Source organism: Hermetia illucens, chromosome 3 (genome assembly GCF_905115235.1).
Source record: "Hermetia illucens chromosome 3, iHerIll2.2.curated.20191125, whole genome shotgun sequence".
NCBI lineage: Eukaryota > Metazoa > Arthropoda > Insecta > Diptera > Stratiomyidae > Hermetia > Hermetia illucens.
The window spans coordinates 79,196,578-79,213,693 of NC_051851.1; the positions used below are offsets into that span (position 1 = coordinate 79,196,578).

The following is a 17,116-nucleotide window of genomic DNA, read 5'->3' on the forward strand; positions in this document are numbered from 1 at the left end:
CCAACCATCGAACACCATCCCAACCCCTATATGTCTTTTAACTAAGTAGGATCTTCCGAGCTGGTGTTTATATTAGGTAAAATTCGGCGTCTTCCCAGATCTGACTAGATCTAGGTTGAAGACTGGATTAAGAGTCTTAAAAAATTAGGATTTTTGCAAAATAAACTGTCCTGAGTTAGAACCAGAGGCGCACTAAATAGCTCGCAGCCCGTTTCCATGCCAAAATCAGCCACTCTATGAGGCGAAATTATGTAATCTAGAGGTTCAGTCTTTGGTTTAATTCATACAGTAATGAAAAAATTTAAAAAAAATTAAAACTAGTCTACGGTTTGAAGAATCCTCCCTGTTCGATAAAACAACATTTAGAGTTGATGAAAAAGTCTTTATTTCTTTATAATGAATGCAGAAACTAAATGAGTAATATAAAATATGGATTAATATATAGATGTGAGACATTCGCATAAGTGATGATTGCTTACGGTCGGATATTCCTAAGGATCCAGTCCATATATTCACTCACACGTGTATATACCCCTGGGACAATTCCTCTTCCACACTGGGTTGGTCCATACGAGGTGATTCCAACTTGAAAATAATAAGGCACCCCACGAGTGGGATTTTCTCTACCCATTAAAGGGCCACCTGAATCTCCGGTGCATGTATCTGCACCATTTTCACCCAAGGCACAAATTTGTGAGTTCTCAACTCTCCTGGATGCATTTCTGTATATTAGCTGGCAGTAGTCCAAACTGACTCCGTTCACTCTTGCCCTCAGCTTCACGTCACTTTCAGGTGCGTTTTCAGTTCGACCCCAACCGGACACGTCCAAGCTAACCCCATCGAAGTCGCGGTTTCGTACGTCTGGTGTTACTGGTAAGCACAACGGAGCAATCCACCGGGTGTATGAGACCTCCTGCGCAAGCCTTAGTAGGGCGATGTCATTGTGTTGGTCTATTGAATAAGGGAAATAGTTCTCATGGACGACAAAGTCTTCAATTGACAGGTCCAGTGGGGAATCATTACAATCGCCCAATTCACAATCGCGGACGCTTGTCTTATTCCACTCTCCTAATCTTACGCTCGATAAGAACCAGGTGCTAGGAATATTTGGTCCATTCACGCAATGAGCAGCGGTAAGAATATAACGATTGTTGATAAGGGTGCCTCCACAACTGAAAGTTTTCTGACGTCCGGCTAAAAGTATATGGAGAGAAGTAGTAATGATTTAAGAATTTATTCTCACTGAATTCCGGCTTGCAGCTAAAAGACGAACTTACGTATCGTATAGCCCAACAAAGCCATCCAAGGATATTCATCAATTACAGTTTTTTTGCCTGCTATGATTTTGTCAGTTGAAGAAAATCCGCAATCTCCTGGAAGAGGCAGTAAACGTTTCCCTTTGGAAGGATCTGAAGGAAACGTTTGTTGTGGACAGCACACCTAGGAAAAACGATTCTTATATGTTGATTGTGGAAAACATTAAATTGAACAAAACTGTTCACTTACAAATATTTCTCTCGATATAGAGCCGCATTGATTTTGCTGCAAATATCTTCGGTCGGAATTGGTTAATGGTTGTCTGCGCAATATATCAACCATAGGCTTGCACTCCTCCAGATGAATGCACATGCCAGACTTCGCATCAGTTGTCGTACATAAGCTGAATGGTCTCTGCCCAGATCGCTCTGAAATAGAAATATGGAGAAACATTTTCAATCCAGAGCTCAATCAAATACCATTTTTAAGATTTTGTGTAAACACAAAAACTACCCAACCCCTATGTGGTGCATAGACTCCGAAATACCCTCCATACCGATATCCTTTCAAATAAAGTTAATAATAGTATATTACTATAATTTTTAGTAATTGGATGCAGAACCCCCCTTAAGTTCATTCTAGCACTGCTGTAGTATAAGATAGAGCATGATGCTACCAAGTTTGGTGGAAATCTCACCATTACTAACAAAGTTATAATAGGTCAAAGTTGTCGCATTTTTGCAAATTCAAGACTATGAATGCCAATATCACTCTCACATAATATGTGCATATATTACGTGCTAGGTACTAATGGGGCAAATGCACACTCAAAAGCGTTTATATAAGAAATACACAAAAATCTTTCATACCTGAAGTTTCGAGCTTCCGGTTTTCCTTATTTTTATGGGTGGAAATGTAAGTTTTAAAAGCAAGCCACCGCGCCAGGTCGCGGCAGTAAGTGGGATTCTCACCCACAAAAACCAGCGCTACTTTCTGCTTTTTCCTTCCCCTTTCGGTATTATGTATCGATTTCAGGAGGATTCTTTCTTTTTTGCTCGTATAGACATCGTGCCTTGCCAGAATATCCATCGGGATCATTCCAACAATAACACACGCAGGCTCGCCTGAGATAGCGTTGAAGCCTTGCTAGTTACATCTGTAGCTATAGATATTCTCCACTATCTTGCTAGGCCGGATAGTCCAATATGGCCAGAATATCCATACCAAAGAGGTTTCACTCCAAGCAAATTAGCAGCAGATGAAATTTTCCCTTTACAGCAAGGGACAGAAAAACTATTGAAATATGACCATCAGCTGCACCACCGTTACATCGACAAAGCTTTCTATGATAGTATAACCAAAGTAAAACTCTACATGGTCATGAGAGAATTCGTTACCAAAACTTAATTGATAGCCCCGATTAGGCTGACCCTGCCTGCCTGATGCCATATTATGCATCCTTTTTAACATGGTCTTGAAAAAAGTGATCCGCGATGTAGATGTGAATGCAAGGGTACCATCCTCATCACGTCCTCCTATTGGCCTATATTGACGATATTGACATTATGGGAACCTTCATCCAGATCGAGCAGGCGACGCGATATCTTAGACTGCATATAAATGAAGGCAAGGCAAAATAGATGATAGCACTGTCAAAACCAAAAAACAAAGAAACAAGAAACAGAACTGAAGGTCGAAAATCATCACCGATAGCAAGTATGACTAAGAAATCTGCGCGCATTAGTTAGCGGTCAACAGAGCCCATTTCAGTATGCAAAATCTGTTCCGCCCAAAACGTCCTACAATGAACAAGACAACAACTTTGCCAACCTTCCTGTATTTCCCGGATTGTTAGCCGGAAAAAATGCGAACTCTTAACAGCGTTCGAGGGAAGAATCCTCCAACGAATGTTGGGAACATAGGGAATGATGGAAGCAGGGATGGTGAATATCAATTTTAAGATAAACTGAACTACTAGGGGATGAGAGAAAATTATATGTGAGGATGTTAGAAAAACTAGATCGAGGTGACGGTTATTATAATTGAGATGGGCGTGTAATTATAAGGCGAAGCAAGAATTCATGAACGCTGTTATATATGTTTGAAATATTTAAGAAGGACAGGTAAACCAGCAGAGGTCGAAAATTATGAAAAATTGAAGTTTCCACGGAAGATGAACAGTTGGTCTGAAAATTTAGTTGAGAAAACGTCCCTGAGTGTCGAGAAATTGTTTACTACAGCAGCTGAAAAAGAGCAGGAAGTGTTGAAGTATTGAAGAGAGCACGAAGGCAAAATCCAAACAATGATTGCCTCATAGGGACGTCTGCCCGAGAAAGTACTAAGGACAGCCCGAATGTGCTGCTTTATTGCTTCTAAAACTCCACCACCACTTAGAATACGTTTTAGTCAAACAGATAACATCGTGGATTACGGACGCTTCTAGTAACTTAGTCGTTGGTCCTGAACGATGAAAGATTCCTTCATTCTAAATGACACTATAACGCGGCCCGGAATGTTGTGCTTGGTCAGTGCGACATAAACACATGGAGATGTAAAATTCCCCAGCCTATGTTTCACATAATACAAAAGGTTCTCAGACGACGTATTAGACACTTGATAGGAGAGGCTGTTAAGGTAGTCGTATAATGCGGCAATTTGACAAAGTCGACTTTAATATTTAATTATCAAACTTTAACTGTGTTTTACTGCAAGTACGTTTTCAAAGTTTCGGGGAAGAACTCACAAAAAACTGGTCAACCGATTTAGTTCAAATTTACATCCCTTATTCTGCACACCCATGCGGATAAGTGAAAATTTCAAAAATATTAAATTTTCTAATAATGATTTTTTTTAACATTGCAACATAAAAAAAACCATCCCCATTCTGTCCTTTTTGAAATTTCCGTATATTTTGATAGGTTTACAGAATGGAAAGGAATTTTTTTGGAATTCGGACCACCAAAAGCTGTGTACTTCCCCGAGTGAGAGGGACTTTTTGGATTGGTCATAAAAAGCATATATTGATTAAAGCAAAAAAAAAATAAACAAAAAAAAAGATGTTGTAAATTTTAAGCTCCCATCAAAATCATATAAAAGTTTCAAATGATCATGCATTATTTTCTTGTTCAAAAAGAAATAATGAAATAACATTGAAAATTCGAGCGCCAGTACATACTACTACTTTCAAAGATAACTCGTCACGACCAGTCTACAGGATCGGTAGATTAGATGAAGTCTATTAATTGAACCCGCCAGTGCCAGGATCCACGTTTTCCTTATAGATTATTTATTATTTTTTATTATTCTGTTAAGGGAAAGTTGCACCGCGTCCTTAAAGAACTATTGTGCCCCTTTTAGTGGTTATAGTGTACCTTTTGATCATAGTATCTCATGCAGGCCTATAACCATCTGGAACTTTAAGATGTTCCCTACTTCCAGATCTTTCAGCTTTCCAACTGGCATCAAGTGCTCACCCAGATGCCTCGACCTAATTTGCACAAGTGCCCGACACTGTCCCAGGACGTGTATAGAGGTTTCGTCATACCCCGCAGAAAACCTGCAGGCGGTGTCCGTAGATATCGCTAGCTTCCCCAGGTGATAGTTCTGCCGATAATGACCAGTGAGAGTTCCCACTATGATTGGGAGGTTTTTTTGGTGCGGTTTAAGCAATCCTTTGTGCGTATGGGTTCGTATCCCCCAATAAGCACCCTGGACTGCTCCACCACTGGTAGGCCCGCCCAGTATAGTTCTCTCAACTATTCCTCTTCATTTCTTAGAGTCATGAAACCGTTTCCGATTCTGGCCGGGTTCTGGTCCGTGTAAAGGCGTCCCCGCTCCCCTCTTGGGTAGTTCGTCCGCCGCCTCGTTGCTTTCCAACCCAGCATGGCCCGGAACCCAAAGTATTCAGACCTTATTGGACGAGCTGAGTGTATTCAGTATCTCAAGGCATTCCCACACCAGTTTAGAGATCACCTGGTTGGACCTAAGTGCCTTGATCGCTGCTTGGCTATCGGTGAGAATAGCCATGTTCGGTCCCCTGTAGTTCATTTGGAGATTAACGGAGGCACATTTGCCTATGGCGTATATTTCCACCTGGAATATGCTAGTGTACTTGCCCATTGGCTCAAAGTACATTTTTCTTGGACCAATGACACCGGCACCCGCTCCCTCTGCTGTGAGGGATCCGTCAGTGTACCAAGTAATCAGTTGCTGGTTTAAGCTGTATGTCGCAGCTCTCCCAGTTCACCTTGCTACTCCAACGTGTTTCAAACTTATTATCGAAGTGAAACCTCGTTGTCATGTCATCCCTTGGTATCGGTAATTCGGGATACCGCCTAGGAAGAATATCAATCTTCCTTCGGTTTAGGCAGCTCGCCGCCTCACTGATACTACCGGCCATCCTGAAGATCGCCCTCCTTGCCTGCATCTGTATGTGCAGATGGGGAGGGGTTAATCCCAGAAGAACCTCCAAGGAAGCCATTGGGCATGTCCTCATTGCCCCACTGATGCACACGCAAGCCAACTTTTGGAGCTTAGGTAATTCCTTGGTTTGTGTGCTGAGTTCAGTTCTTTCTGCCCAAATTACCGTTCCATAGGTAATCATTGGCCTTACTATTGCAGTATCCAAAGTAGTATCTTCGGGCTGCAACCCCATGTTTTTTCTGCTATGGATCTACAAGTCATCAAAGCCCTCGTGGCTTTCCGACAAGTGTTTCCGACATGTGTCTTCCAGAGTAGTTTTTGGTCTAGCGTAATTGCCAAATGTTTGACCTCTGTTTCTCGTTTCACCTCCATATCATGTAATGTTATGGCTCTCAGGTGATTAAGCTTACGCCTCCTAGTGAATGGTACTATGGTGGTGGATCCGCAGTCCGACCTTCCTGCGCCAGGCACTGGTGACCCTTAGTCCAGTTTGGATACTATCACATAGGGTATCTTCATATTTGCCCCCACAGATTAAATCAATGTCGTCCGCGCAACCCTGGACTTGTATTCCAGTATTTGTTAACACGCCCAGGAGTTCATCCAGGACCATAGTCCACATCAGCGGCGATAGTACCCCACCCTGTGGACAGCCTTGAGTGGTGTTCATGATAATAGAGTTTGTACCTATCGGTACTTCTATTTGCCTGCTTTCTAGCATTTTACCCATCCAGAATGCCAGCGTGTTTCCCACTGCTTTGCGGTTCAGGGCATCTTGTATCTCTGTGTGCGATGTGTTGTCGAATGCTCCTTCGATATCCAAAAACGCGAACAGTGCAATTTCTTTTGTTTCTATGGCATTACCTCTGTCAGCTGATACAGAGCAGTTTCAGTTGAACGTCCTGCCCGGTAAGCGTGTTGACAGTGATGTAGGGGATTACGCTTAAGAACGTTAGTTCTAATGTAGTTGTCTATGATTTTCTCCACCATTTTGAGTACGAACGATGTTAGGCAAATCGGTCTGAAAGATTTAGGATGAAAAGGATCCTTTTTACCCGCTTTTAAAATAAAGACCACTTTTGCCCGCCTCCATGCCCTTGGTATGTATCCCAGTGCTATGCTCCTCCTTACCATCCTCAGAAGAGACTCTAAGATAATTCCTAGGCCTCTCTGGATTAGTGCTGGGAAAATGCCATCCACTCCGGGAGATTTCAGTGGTTTAATAGTTCCCACTGCCTACCTTAGCCTAACTTCTGAGCATACCTCTTTTGCTAGTTTCCAGTTCTCCTTTCCTCCCCTTTTATTCGTTGTTGGGGTGTCAGGCAGAATGTTGTTGCCTGCCGCCGAGGTATAGGACCCCGGGAAATGAGTTCTAAGAAGCGGGTGTACCCTGTCCTCCTCATTCTCGATAAATGTCCTATCCTGAGGTGCAGCTACTTATTATTTGAAGTCAAAGCACAATATCGGGAGGCTGACGGTTACTTAAGTCAAACTCGAATTACCGCCCTTCTGAGTCCTCGTTGTGGATGACTCTCCAATCATCCCGTTGAAGTTATCATAATATTAGAACAAAATATAAAAAGGTGGAAGTTTCTTTATTTGCTTGCAGTGTTAGAAATGGCTGCCGCAACAAAGCAATTGGATCGATGCCTTGACGTGTGTTAGGGCACATCTTTGAAGATCATAACGGTTCACTACAATACATTGTAGGAGGCAATGTGGTGGACATTACGCTTAAACAAGATTATTACCGTGATTTAACTCAGGTAGTCATTCACTACTGAGTCGACTGGTATCCGACACCCAGTCACGATAACAAATCCCTCTGCCACCAATGAGATTTGGACCGCGACCTTCCGTTACGACAGCCCAGTGTTATAATCACTTGAGCCATCCTGACACAGGTACCTCTTGCATAAAATCGATAGGATTCTGCTCATAATGGTGCTTGTAGCTTATGACCCCTATAAAAGGTTTGTTATTCGGGGTCAAAGGCAATACCAGTTACCCCTGATGCCATCCACTGAGTAGCACGGGTTGGGGTTTCTTATAACCGGTTGGACTTGAGGTAACTCATTATTTCGCAGGGATGTCCCCTACTACGACAAGGCCGGTAGGTAATCGCTACTAATTCCGCAAATACATTCGACAGTTTTTATTTAAAATAGAAATATTCTCAACCTCTCTTATATTTACTTTTAGATGCTATGCTATAACCGTATGTCAACAATTGTTCTTTTTCAATGGTTAAATTTTACATAATTCCATTGATCCACAGAGAATTAAGATCATCCCGAATCTACTCAAGTACGAACCGTTTCATTCATATTCATTTAAAACTGCACTGACCCCGGTAGAAGTCAAGGAACACCGATAAACTTGCAAATAAGATTCGTCTTATCGCTAGCATCCACGAAGAAATTATTTTTGACACGTGATTCTTCAACATTGCAGACGAAATAAAACATTCGAAATGAATAATATTTCACAACTTACGAGCACTTATCAAATTCGATGCAAGCAATCCAAAACAAAGGATCCAAAACGTCACCATTTTGATTAATTAAATTTGCGTTGATTCAAATATCATATCAAGAGCTGACACTGAGATATTCCACTTATTTCGCTGACACTTAAATAAGCTATTGCCAAGAAGAGTTCACTTAGCGTTATCAATGCCGGAATTCTCCACAACTACGAATTTAGTGGAAATGTAGGAGATCTGCCCCAGACTAAGCTTTTATGCGCACTCGAAATCATCATAATCACATTCTCATATAGTTATGTATTTATAAGGGTTCTTCCTGGGGTTTACTAACGCTATCAGGAGCAACCATTACATTGTATATGGGGAATTCCTACACTATGGTTTTGATGAGCTCAGATAAGTTTGTAAATCCAGTCATACCCACAATTGCAATTCCAATTTCCGAAGAAGTTGGATCATGCAAATGACTGACTTACTCATTGATATATTTAGATACCAATTAGGTTAGTGCTACCTCGGTGTGTAATACTCCATTTTAGGGTCGAATTTGGAAGCAATCAATCTTCTTCACGAGCTTTTCATAATATGAAGTTACTTGGTTGGCTGATCAATGTTATTTCGATTTATCAGTAGAGGCGTCGCAAAAGCAGATTAGATGGTTTTAAAATAAACAAAATCTGTAAAAACAAGGGTGAATGTGTTGGTGTTCCTGTTTTTTACTGTTTTGTCAACAAGCAGCTACAACGATAGCGTACGTATAATTGTAAATTGTATAATTGTAAGCCAGCCACGGGAACTTAGACCTTTTAAATGCTTTTAAGGTTCATGCTGATAGCATGGAAAGGTTGAAGACTACTGTTCTCTGTGTCAGTTAATTTGGTTCAGCAATATAATCAGTTAAATGTCACGGAATTAGGAAGCCTGATAGCGAAGATAAACTGGACGTCATTTGTGATAATAAGCAAGGACAAATCGTTGAAGTTCTTTCTCTGGCAAGGCTACTTTCTTATCAATTTTCTATACAACTATCGCCCCCTTGTGTACTATAATGATAACATTATCTCTCATGCTCTATACATGTATTTGATAAGAATCCCGACTTTCAAGCTGCTTCAACGGGTGCCAAGTCACAAAGGAGAAGGAAATCAACAGACTAAACCCTGCCTATCAGAAAGGAAAGCTGATGATGTATGTAATCCAGAGAAATGGACCACTCAGAAGCGGAACTTTCGGCAAAAAGTGGGGATAACCTAGGTGAAACACACATTAGACGTAGCAGATTTTTTGATCAAAGCCCGCAAAACGCATAAGACTAATTAATCTAAGGTGAACAATGCTTTAAAATGATCCACGCTAGGACTTACTTCCACATATTCTGTGGTGACTAGGACAGAGAGAGCTTTTAATGCAGCATAACTTTCCCATAGAAATTCTAACTAGAAGGCGAAGGCGGGCCTTGGTTCTGACTGCTGTTTTGAGAGTTCCTGCGGGGCTGTTGCAAGAAAATGTCGAATGCTGAATCAAAGCCAAATTAATAATCAAATTTTTTCTGATGGACTCCTCTTATTTCAAATCGGCTCCAACAGGCAACTTAAATCCGAACAAAGGGCCAAATGGCAATGTAGTACCTATGGAGTAACTAAAGACGAGAAGTTTGAGAATGGCGACCAAACTTAATGAGCTCATGAAGTCTGTTTGATCTGACTAGACCAGACTAGAAGAGTGGAGGGAGTTGTCAGAAGACTCAAACCTTCCACAAAAACATTGCTGGCAACTAAAAGTACTGGAAATATAACGTTGATGTCCATGAAATTTTTGGCGATTTCAAAAAGGCATACGATACTGTCGATCGCCCGGCACTTTATAAAATGTTGACTGAATTTGAAATTCCAACCAAACTGATTAGACTAATAAAAAGGATAATGAGTTAGTCTACCGCTCAAACATATTTACAAAACCCAAAACTTCGTTGCAAGCTCTCATTTAAAGCAGGGTTATACCCAACGTTATTTAAAATGGCTCTGAAGTATACCTTGCGAAAAATGCCAAAGATCTAAGTGGTACTAGTCATTCCAGAGGTAAAAAAAAGTCAAAACGTGATACTAAAAGATTACAGCTTCGAATAAGTCGACAGTTTTGTGTAATTAGGCACACTTATAAATACATGGTTCTTCAAACGATTGTCTCATCTTCCTACATTTAATATAGTATTAGGTTGTTGCATATGAAATGGCCGTTTTGGCAATCAAGTGAAATTAGTTGCGATTTTGGTGTATCAAACCACCACCAGTTGGCGCTGTTGGTGTTAAATATTGAAGTATAAATACTCCTACATTTAATCAAGGAGTCATTTCAGTTTTGACCATCGTTGGGATAACAGGGAATAGAAAGGGAAAAAAGGATGGAAAAGAGCCAAGAACGTATACTTTTTTCTGTATGAGTTCAAACTCGGTCATAATATGATAATAGCGGCGGATGCGACCAAGAACATTAACAGCGGATTTGGAGCTAATACCGTAACCGAACGAACCACACGGCGGTGATTCGAAAAATTTCGGCCAGGCGACGTAAACCTTCAAAGTGAGCCACGTGGACATCCCGGAACATCGATTGACAACGACGATCTGCGTATGCTAGTCGAATCCGACACACGCATTGCAGAGAAACTGGGCGTACATTATTCGACAGTTTCCCGGCACTTGCAATAACTTAGAAAGATGAAAATGCTCGACAAATGGGTTCCGCACGCCCTTACGGAGCAAAACATGGCGCTTCGAATGGAAATTTGCAGTTCTCTACTCACTCGCAACACAACCGATCCCTTTTTGCACAGAATAGTGATATGTGATAAAAGGTGGATATCATTTGACAATCGTCGCCAATCATGGCTAGATGCTGATGAGCCACCGAAGCATATGCCGAAACCGAGACTCCATCCGAAGAAGGTAATGGGGACTGTTTGGTTGTCTACAGTTGGAGTTATCCACTATTCTTTTTTTGGCACCTGGAGAAACGATAAATGTGCAGATAGGCTGTCCTAAACTTGAAGAAATGCACCAAAAATTGAGTATTCAAAGGCCGAGATTAGTCAACAGAGATGATGTGATACTCCTCATGTTTCCAGAACAACGGTTCAAAAGTTGAACGAATTGCAGTATGAGACTCTGCCTCATCCACCATATTCACCGGACCTTTCGCTAACCGACTACCACTTTTTTAAGCATTTGGATCGTTTTTTTGGCGGAAAAACAATTTAGGAACGAAGAGGCTGTCAAAATTGCCTTCGACGAATTTATCAACATCCGACAGTTGGACTTCTACGAAACTAGCATAAATGTTCTTGAATCTCGCTGGTTGAAGTGTTTTGAATCGACTGGTACCTATTTTGATTAAATAAATCAATTTTTGTAAGCTTTACAGTCGTTTCAAATTTTAGTACAAAAACGGTCATTTCATTTGCAACAACCTAATAATAGTAAAACGCAAATAGACTATATTATTATAAGACGCCGACATTTAACCACCGTCACTGATTGCGAAGCCGTTCCGTATTCGACCATCGCACCTCAACAACACTGAAAAAAAGAAGAAGTGAGTGGTAGGTAAACGACTAACTGGAAAACCTCAAAAGAGATGATAGGGCTCAATGAACAACGCGTAGATGCCATATGGCACAACCGAGAGAAATAGAGATGAAGATTTTAGGGGGCGAATGATCGACAGCAGGCTGTAGCACTATTGTGGAGCTACCGTTCGAATTGGACCAAAAACGTCTAAAGGTATGCATAGTCGAATCAGGAAACTGTAGAGCATTATTTTTCTTTGGAGGTTCAAGAACAATTAATGTCAATTTGGGAACCAAACCTTTCACGGTAAAGTGTAACCTGGTAGTATCAGTGGGATTTAAACCGACCGTGACATATGCGTCAAACTGTTTTATATTACAACAGCAAGCTTAACACAGGAGTGGAGTTGCTTTAGATAGAGGGTCCTTTCTTCTCCGATAAAAGATCCGCAAGCCCCAAAGCCTGGATTCTGATACGGAAATTGCCTGAAACAACCATGCTGAGACAAGTCAGTACCTAAGTCGACGGGGCACCAGCTATAGAATTTGGCAACGGATGCAAAACCAAATGGTCTTGCACCCTTAATAGATTGTAATGTGAACACTCAATATATTTGTTGAGGTTGCTAAGGCTATTTGACATCATCATTTCAACTGGCCTTGCTACTGTGAAAGAAGGGTCGGGGTACGTCTCACCAAGAAGACGTGAAGTAATTGAACAAACAGTTTGCAATTCAAAGATGATAGAGTTTATTAGAGGCTGGCAACTGCTAAACGAAACCTCACAGTCAAACCATCTTTACATAGTTAGTCTGACGATTGCGAGCAAACTTTAATACAAGAACGGTGTCTGAAGAAAACAGATTGGGCGATGCTCAAGGAACATTTTGGCAATATAATACAGCTCCGCCGGCGATAAAGAGGATAAGAGTCCTTTTGGAAAGTCCGAACTACACGATTTTAAAGAGAAGGGGGCTCTCTATTCATCATCAACGGTATTACGACTGGGCTACCTTAGTAGGGAACTCCAGACATCCTGGTTTTGCCCTAAAATCTACCAACTCGATCTTGTTTGTGGACCGCTGTCCGCGCAAACCAGGTACTTCCAACAGCCATTTCGTGCGACCTGTTAACTGAATAATCTGCAGTTCGTTATCATTGGTATCCTAATGTAAGTTAAGCGAGCCGAAATATCACCCTGAGTACGACCCCCGTCCCTACTACCATAATTGGGACAGTCTTCTCCGGCTATGCAGTCGCCGCTGTAGGGGCATGAAAGTTAATGAGGCTTATATTTCAAAATATGCCCGGCAAACGAAGAGTGCATAGCCTTTCGTTTATATTATCAAAGCCGATGACAACCGATTTCATTTGTTGGCTGACCAGGAAACCTACTCCAAGCACATGGTTTACTGGATGGCACCTTAAAATATATGGTGTAGCGGCTCTTCTACAAGAAAACGGTTTCTGTCCAATGCATCTCTTGTAAAGCTGTTGCATCAACCTCATGTTTCATTCCCGAGTTCCTCGTTGTAAAATCCATCCTTACCGAGGCTCCTTTCGAGGCTTCATAACGCCGGTTTTCCTTGTAGGGGTGTCAGCCTTACCTAACCCCCCAACCTGAAAGACTAGTTGGTAGAATGTGCCTTCATCCTCCTCCGTCTGCAGTTTTTCATTAAGAGAGAACTCCGAGCAATCACCACTCGGAAGTGGCAATAGGGTTTGGTAGTAGAACTGTTGGTGTTGTTCAGCAGGCATTTCCCAAGTTTTATGCTCCATCATAAGTACCAATCCACGTTTCGCCCTGAGAGCTATACTACCCTTTGACCGCCCTATTTCCTGAAGCAAATGCAGTAAAACGGTTCCCTGCAGGAAACCGAGAATTGCAAAAACTCAGGACCACTTCTAAATCGCACTTGCAAAAGCAAAAAGAATGAGGACTGAGTAAACTTCAGGAACTTCTATGCTGAATATACCGAGATTGTAAAAAGCTCGAAGAAGAATTGTTTAGCACGTACTATGAGAAACTGAATGGCGAAATAGAAAATTCAAGACTGTGCAGAATCTCTAAATGGAATGCGTCGAACAATCTTTCTTAGAAAACCGGATGATTTTTTCACAAACTTGAGAATTGAGTCAGTACAGGTTCCCTTGAAACTACACCATCCGAAAAAAAGGTGGGTTGGACAGTTGGCGGCTTCCACAAAACTTTCAATATGACTGTGTTGTGGGAATTGAAATATGTACTTCGAAATCTGTAGTTACCAATGAAAAAGCAAGAGCTGCTGTACTGTCCTTTGTACACTTCAAAGCATCTGGCATAAATCGCATCTATCCAACGAAGCTCTTAACAGAAGGTTATGTTAGTCTTCATACCGAAGCCGGTAAAAGATGGCTATTCAATATAAAGAAATATCTGGGGAGATTGTTGGAGCATGACACTTGCGAGAAAGCGTTTAAATCGCACCCACTAAATGAAAATGTACACGTTTACGAGAGTAGAATGTCCTGTCAGTCTGCTCATCATTCTTTGGATTTAAAGATGGAGGACGCAACTCTGAAAGGCGACGACACGATGAGATGTCCGTGGATATTAAAGGGGTCTTCGACTGTTCGCCGTTTCAAAAGTTCTGTGATATCGCCTTGTAAAAACCGTCTTTATCTTCCAGAAATGGGCAGTATAACCCTTATATCTGGAAGTTATTCTAGATAAGAAGCTTCTCTGCAACAAGCATGTAGACGTAAAAAGGTGAACCTGTGCCTCGACATGGGGACTAAGGCTTCATGTAGTGATGCGGCTATATGTTGCTTAGCCAATGTTCGCTTATACATCCATGACGTGGTGAATTATAGTGAAACAAATTAGTTGTCACTATAAACTAGCCTTACTGCAAAGAACTATTTGACTGGGTATTATAGAACGACATCTGAGGTAGCCTTGGATATACATATTTGGAGCACTGCATAACGGTAGCTCATAGACTAATTCATTTAGATGTAGAAAGTCGAGTAAAATGGGCCACTACGGTTTGAGTGTTTATACACTCATGTACCTCATATATACCCCGGAGACAAGACGCGCACATGCGTTGGTGGAAGTTTGGAGTAACGGTGGCAGCCATTTTTCATATAACAAAATAAAGAAGGCGGATTTAACGCTGTTAATACGCATACCCTAACTTAGTCAACAAAACAACCCTCCTCACCTTCTTTATTTTGTTAATAATGACCGATACGGTCATAAATAAGGTGCAACCCATATTCTGCTTTGAACAAATCGCTCAAGATTTTGCCGAGACACAGGTTGACACGTTTCAAATAACAGCTACTAATTTCTCTAGAATGCATAGACCAATGCAGCTTCCAATGTTGCATTTTTTATCGAAGGTAACAATTTTACTATCTTTTTAAGATCATCAGTACCTCAGATCTTTTTCTCATTTTTCAGTACTTTTTTAGATAAATAGATACTTTTCATATAAAGCGAAACGAAGTTAACATTTAGCAATATCATAATAATAATTGACTGAACATTTTAACTGGTAACGGTATGCCGCCTATGGTCACTTCGTAAAGTCAAAATTCCGGTAAAATCGCAAAAGCAATGTAGAGGTTTCAGTGAATACGCAACACCCGCGCACAAGGAGGCTCATTGGCAGAACGAATGCAGAGTATTGTAGGTTGTGAAGTTTCATAATCGCCCGGCCAAAACACAATCGTTCACCTCTGAAAACAACAAAGAGAACAGCTTGCCTTTGCGAAAGAGCGTGCTATAAAAATCTTATGTCAGGTTCACACATTTGCCAATCATTAAGAAAAATTCCCAAGGGCAAACGTGAGGATAGGGTGATTGGCTTGGTTGCTAGCGCTTGTTGAAGATCTTACACATCCACATACTTGCCAAGCCTGTGGACAAGGTGCTTGGTTGGTAGCTATCGTTTGCCGACAATCAGCTGAAATGTCAGTTTTTTGGCACCAATTAAAGAGTGTGTGTGTGTGTGTGCGAGACGAAGGAGCGGCATGAAATTAACTTTGTGGATGAACCTTGCCGACTTAAAGCGAATATCGACGACATGGAATGTTCATTGTACTATACATTATTATTATTATTCTGTTCAGGGAAAGTCGCACCGCGTCCTTGAAGGACTATTGTGCCCCTTTTAGTGGTTATAGTGTACCTATTGATCATAGTATCTCAAACAGGCCTATAACCGTCTGGAACTTTAGTATGTTCCCTACTTCCGGATCTTTCAGCTTTGCATCTGGTATCAAGTGCTCACCCAGATGCCTCGACCTAATTTGCACAAGTACCCTAGCTTCCCTAGGTGATAGTTCAGCCGACAATGACCAGTGAGAATTCCCACTATGATTCGAAGGTTCTTTTTGGTGAGGTTTAAGCAATCCTTTGTGCGTATGGGTTCGAATCCCCCAATAAGCACCCTGGACTGCTCCATCCTTGGTAAGCCCGCCTAGTATAGTTCCCTCAACCCTCTTCATTTTTTAGATTCATAGCCATGAAACCATTTCCGATTCCACAGAAGGGTTCTGGCCCGTATAAAGGCGTCCCTGCTCCCTTCTTGGCTAGTTCGTCCGCTGCCCCGTTGCCTTCCAACCCAGCATGACCTGGAACCCAAAGTATCCAGACCTTGTTGGACGAGCCGAATGTATTCAATCAATCAAGGCATTCCCACACCAGTTTAGAGTGCACCTGATTGAACATAATTGCCGTGATCGCTGCTTGGCTATCGGTGAGAATAGCTATGTTCTGACCCCTTCCTTTGCAGATTTAATGTTCTGCTCCCTTCCTTTGCAGATTAAAGGAGGCACATTTGTCTATGGCGTATATTTCCACCTGGAATATGTTAGTGTACCTGCCCATTGGCTCAAAGTACATTTTCCTTGGACCAATGACATCGGCACACGCTCCCTCTTCTGAAAGGAATCCGTCAGTGTACCAAGTATCCAGTTACTGGTTTAAGCCGTATGTCGCAGCCACGCTCTCCCAGTTTACCTTGTTACTCCAACGTATTTCAAACTTCTTATCGAAGTGAAACCTCGTTGTCATGTTATCCTTTGGTATCGGTAATTCGGGATACCGCCTAGAAAGAATACCAATTTTCCTTCGATTTAGGCACCTCCCCGCCTCACTGATACTCCCGGTCATCCTAAAGATCGCCCTCCTGTATGTGCAGATGGAGAGGGGTTAATCCCAGAAGAACCTCCAAGGATGCCGTTGGGCATGTCCTCATTGCCCCACTGATACACACGCAATCCAGCCTTTCTAGCATATGTAATTCCCTGACTTGTGTGCTGAGTTCGGTTCTTTCTGCCCAGATTACCGCTTCATAAGTAATCATTGGCCTTACTATTGCAGTATATATCCA

At 41.7% G+C, this 17,116-nt stretch overlaps 1 protein-coding gene across 1 annotated transcript; it reads right to left on the minus strand.

The window, feature by feature from the left end:
* Positions 1–361: 361 nt before the first annotated feature.
* Positions 362–8,411, minus strand: LOC119650637 (serine protease easter-like). The gene is made up of 4 exons (XM_038053557.1): positions 8,176–8,411; positions 1,507–1,685; positions 1,278–1,440; positions 362–1,194 (listed from the first exon to the last, which is right to left on the minus strand). The coding sequence occupies exons 1-4, from the start codon at positions 8,231–8,233 to the stop codon at positions 476–478; spliced, it is 1,119 nt and encodes a 372-aa protein (XP_037909485.1). The 5' UTR covers positions 8,234–8,411; the 3' UTR covers positions 362–475.
* Positions 8,412–17,116: the final 8,705 nt, after the last annotated feature.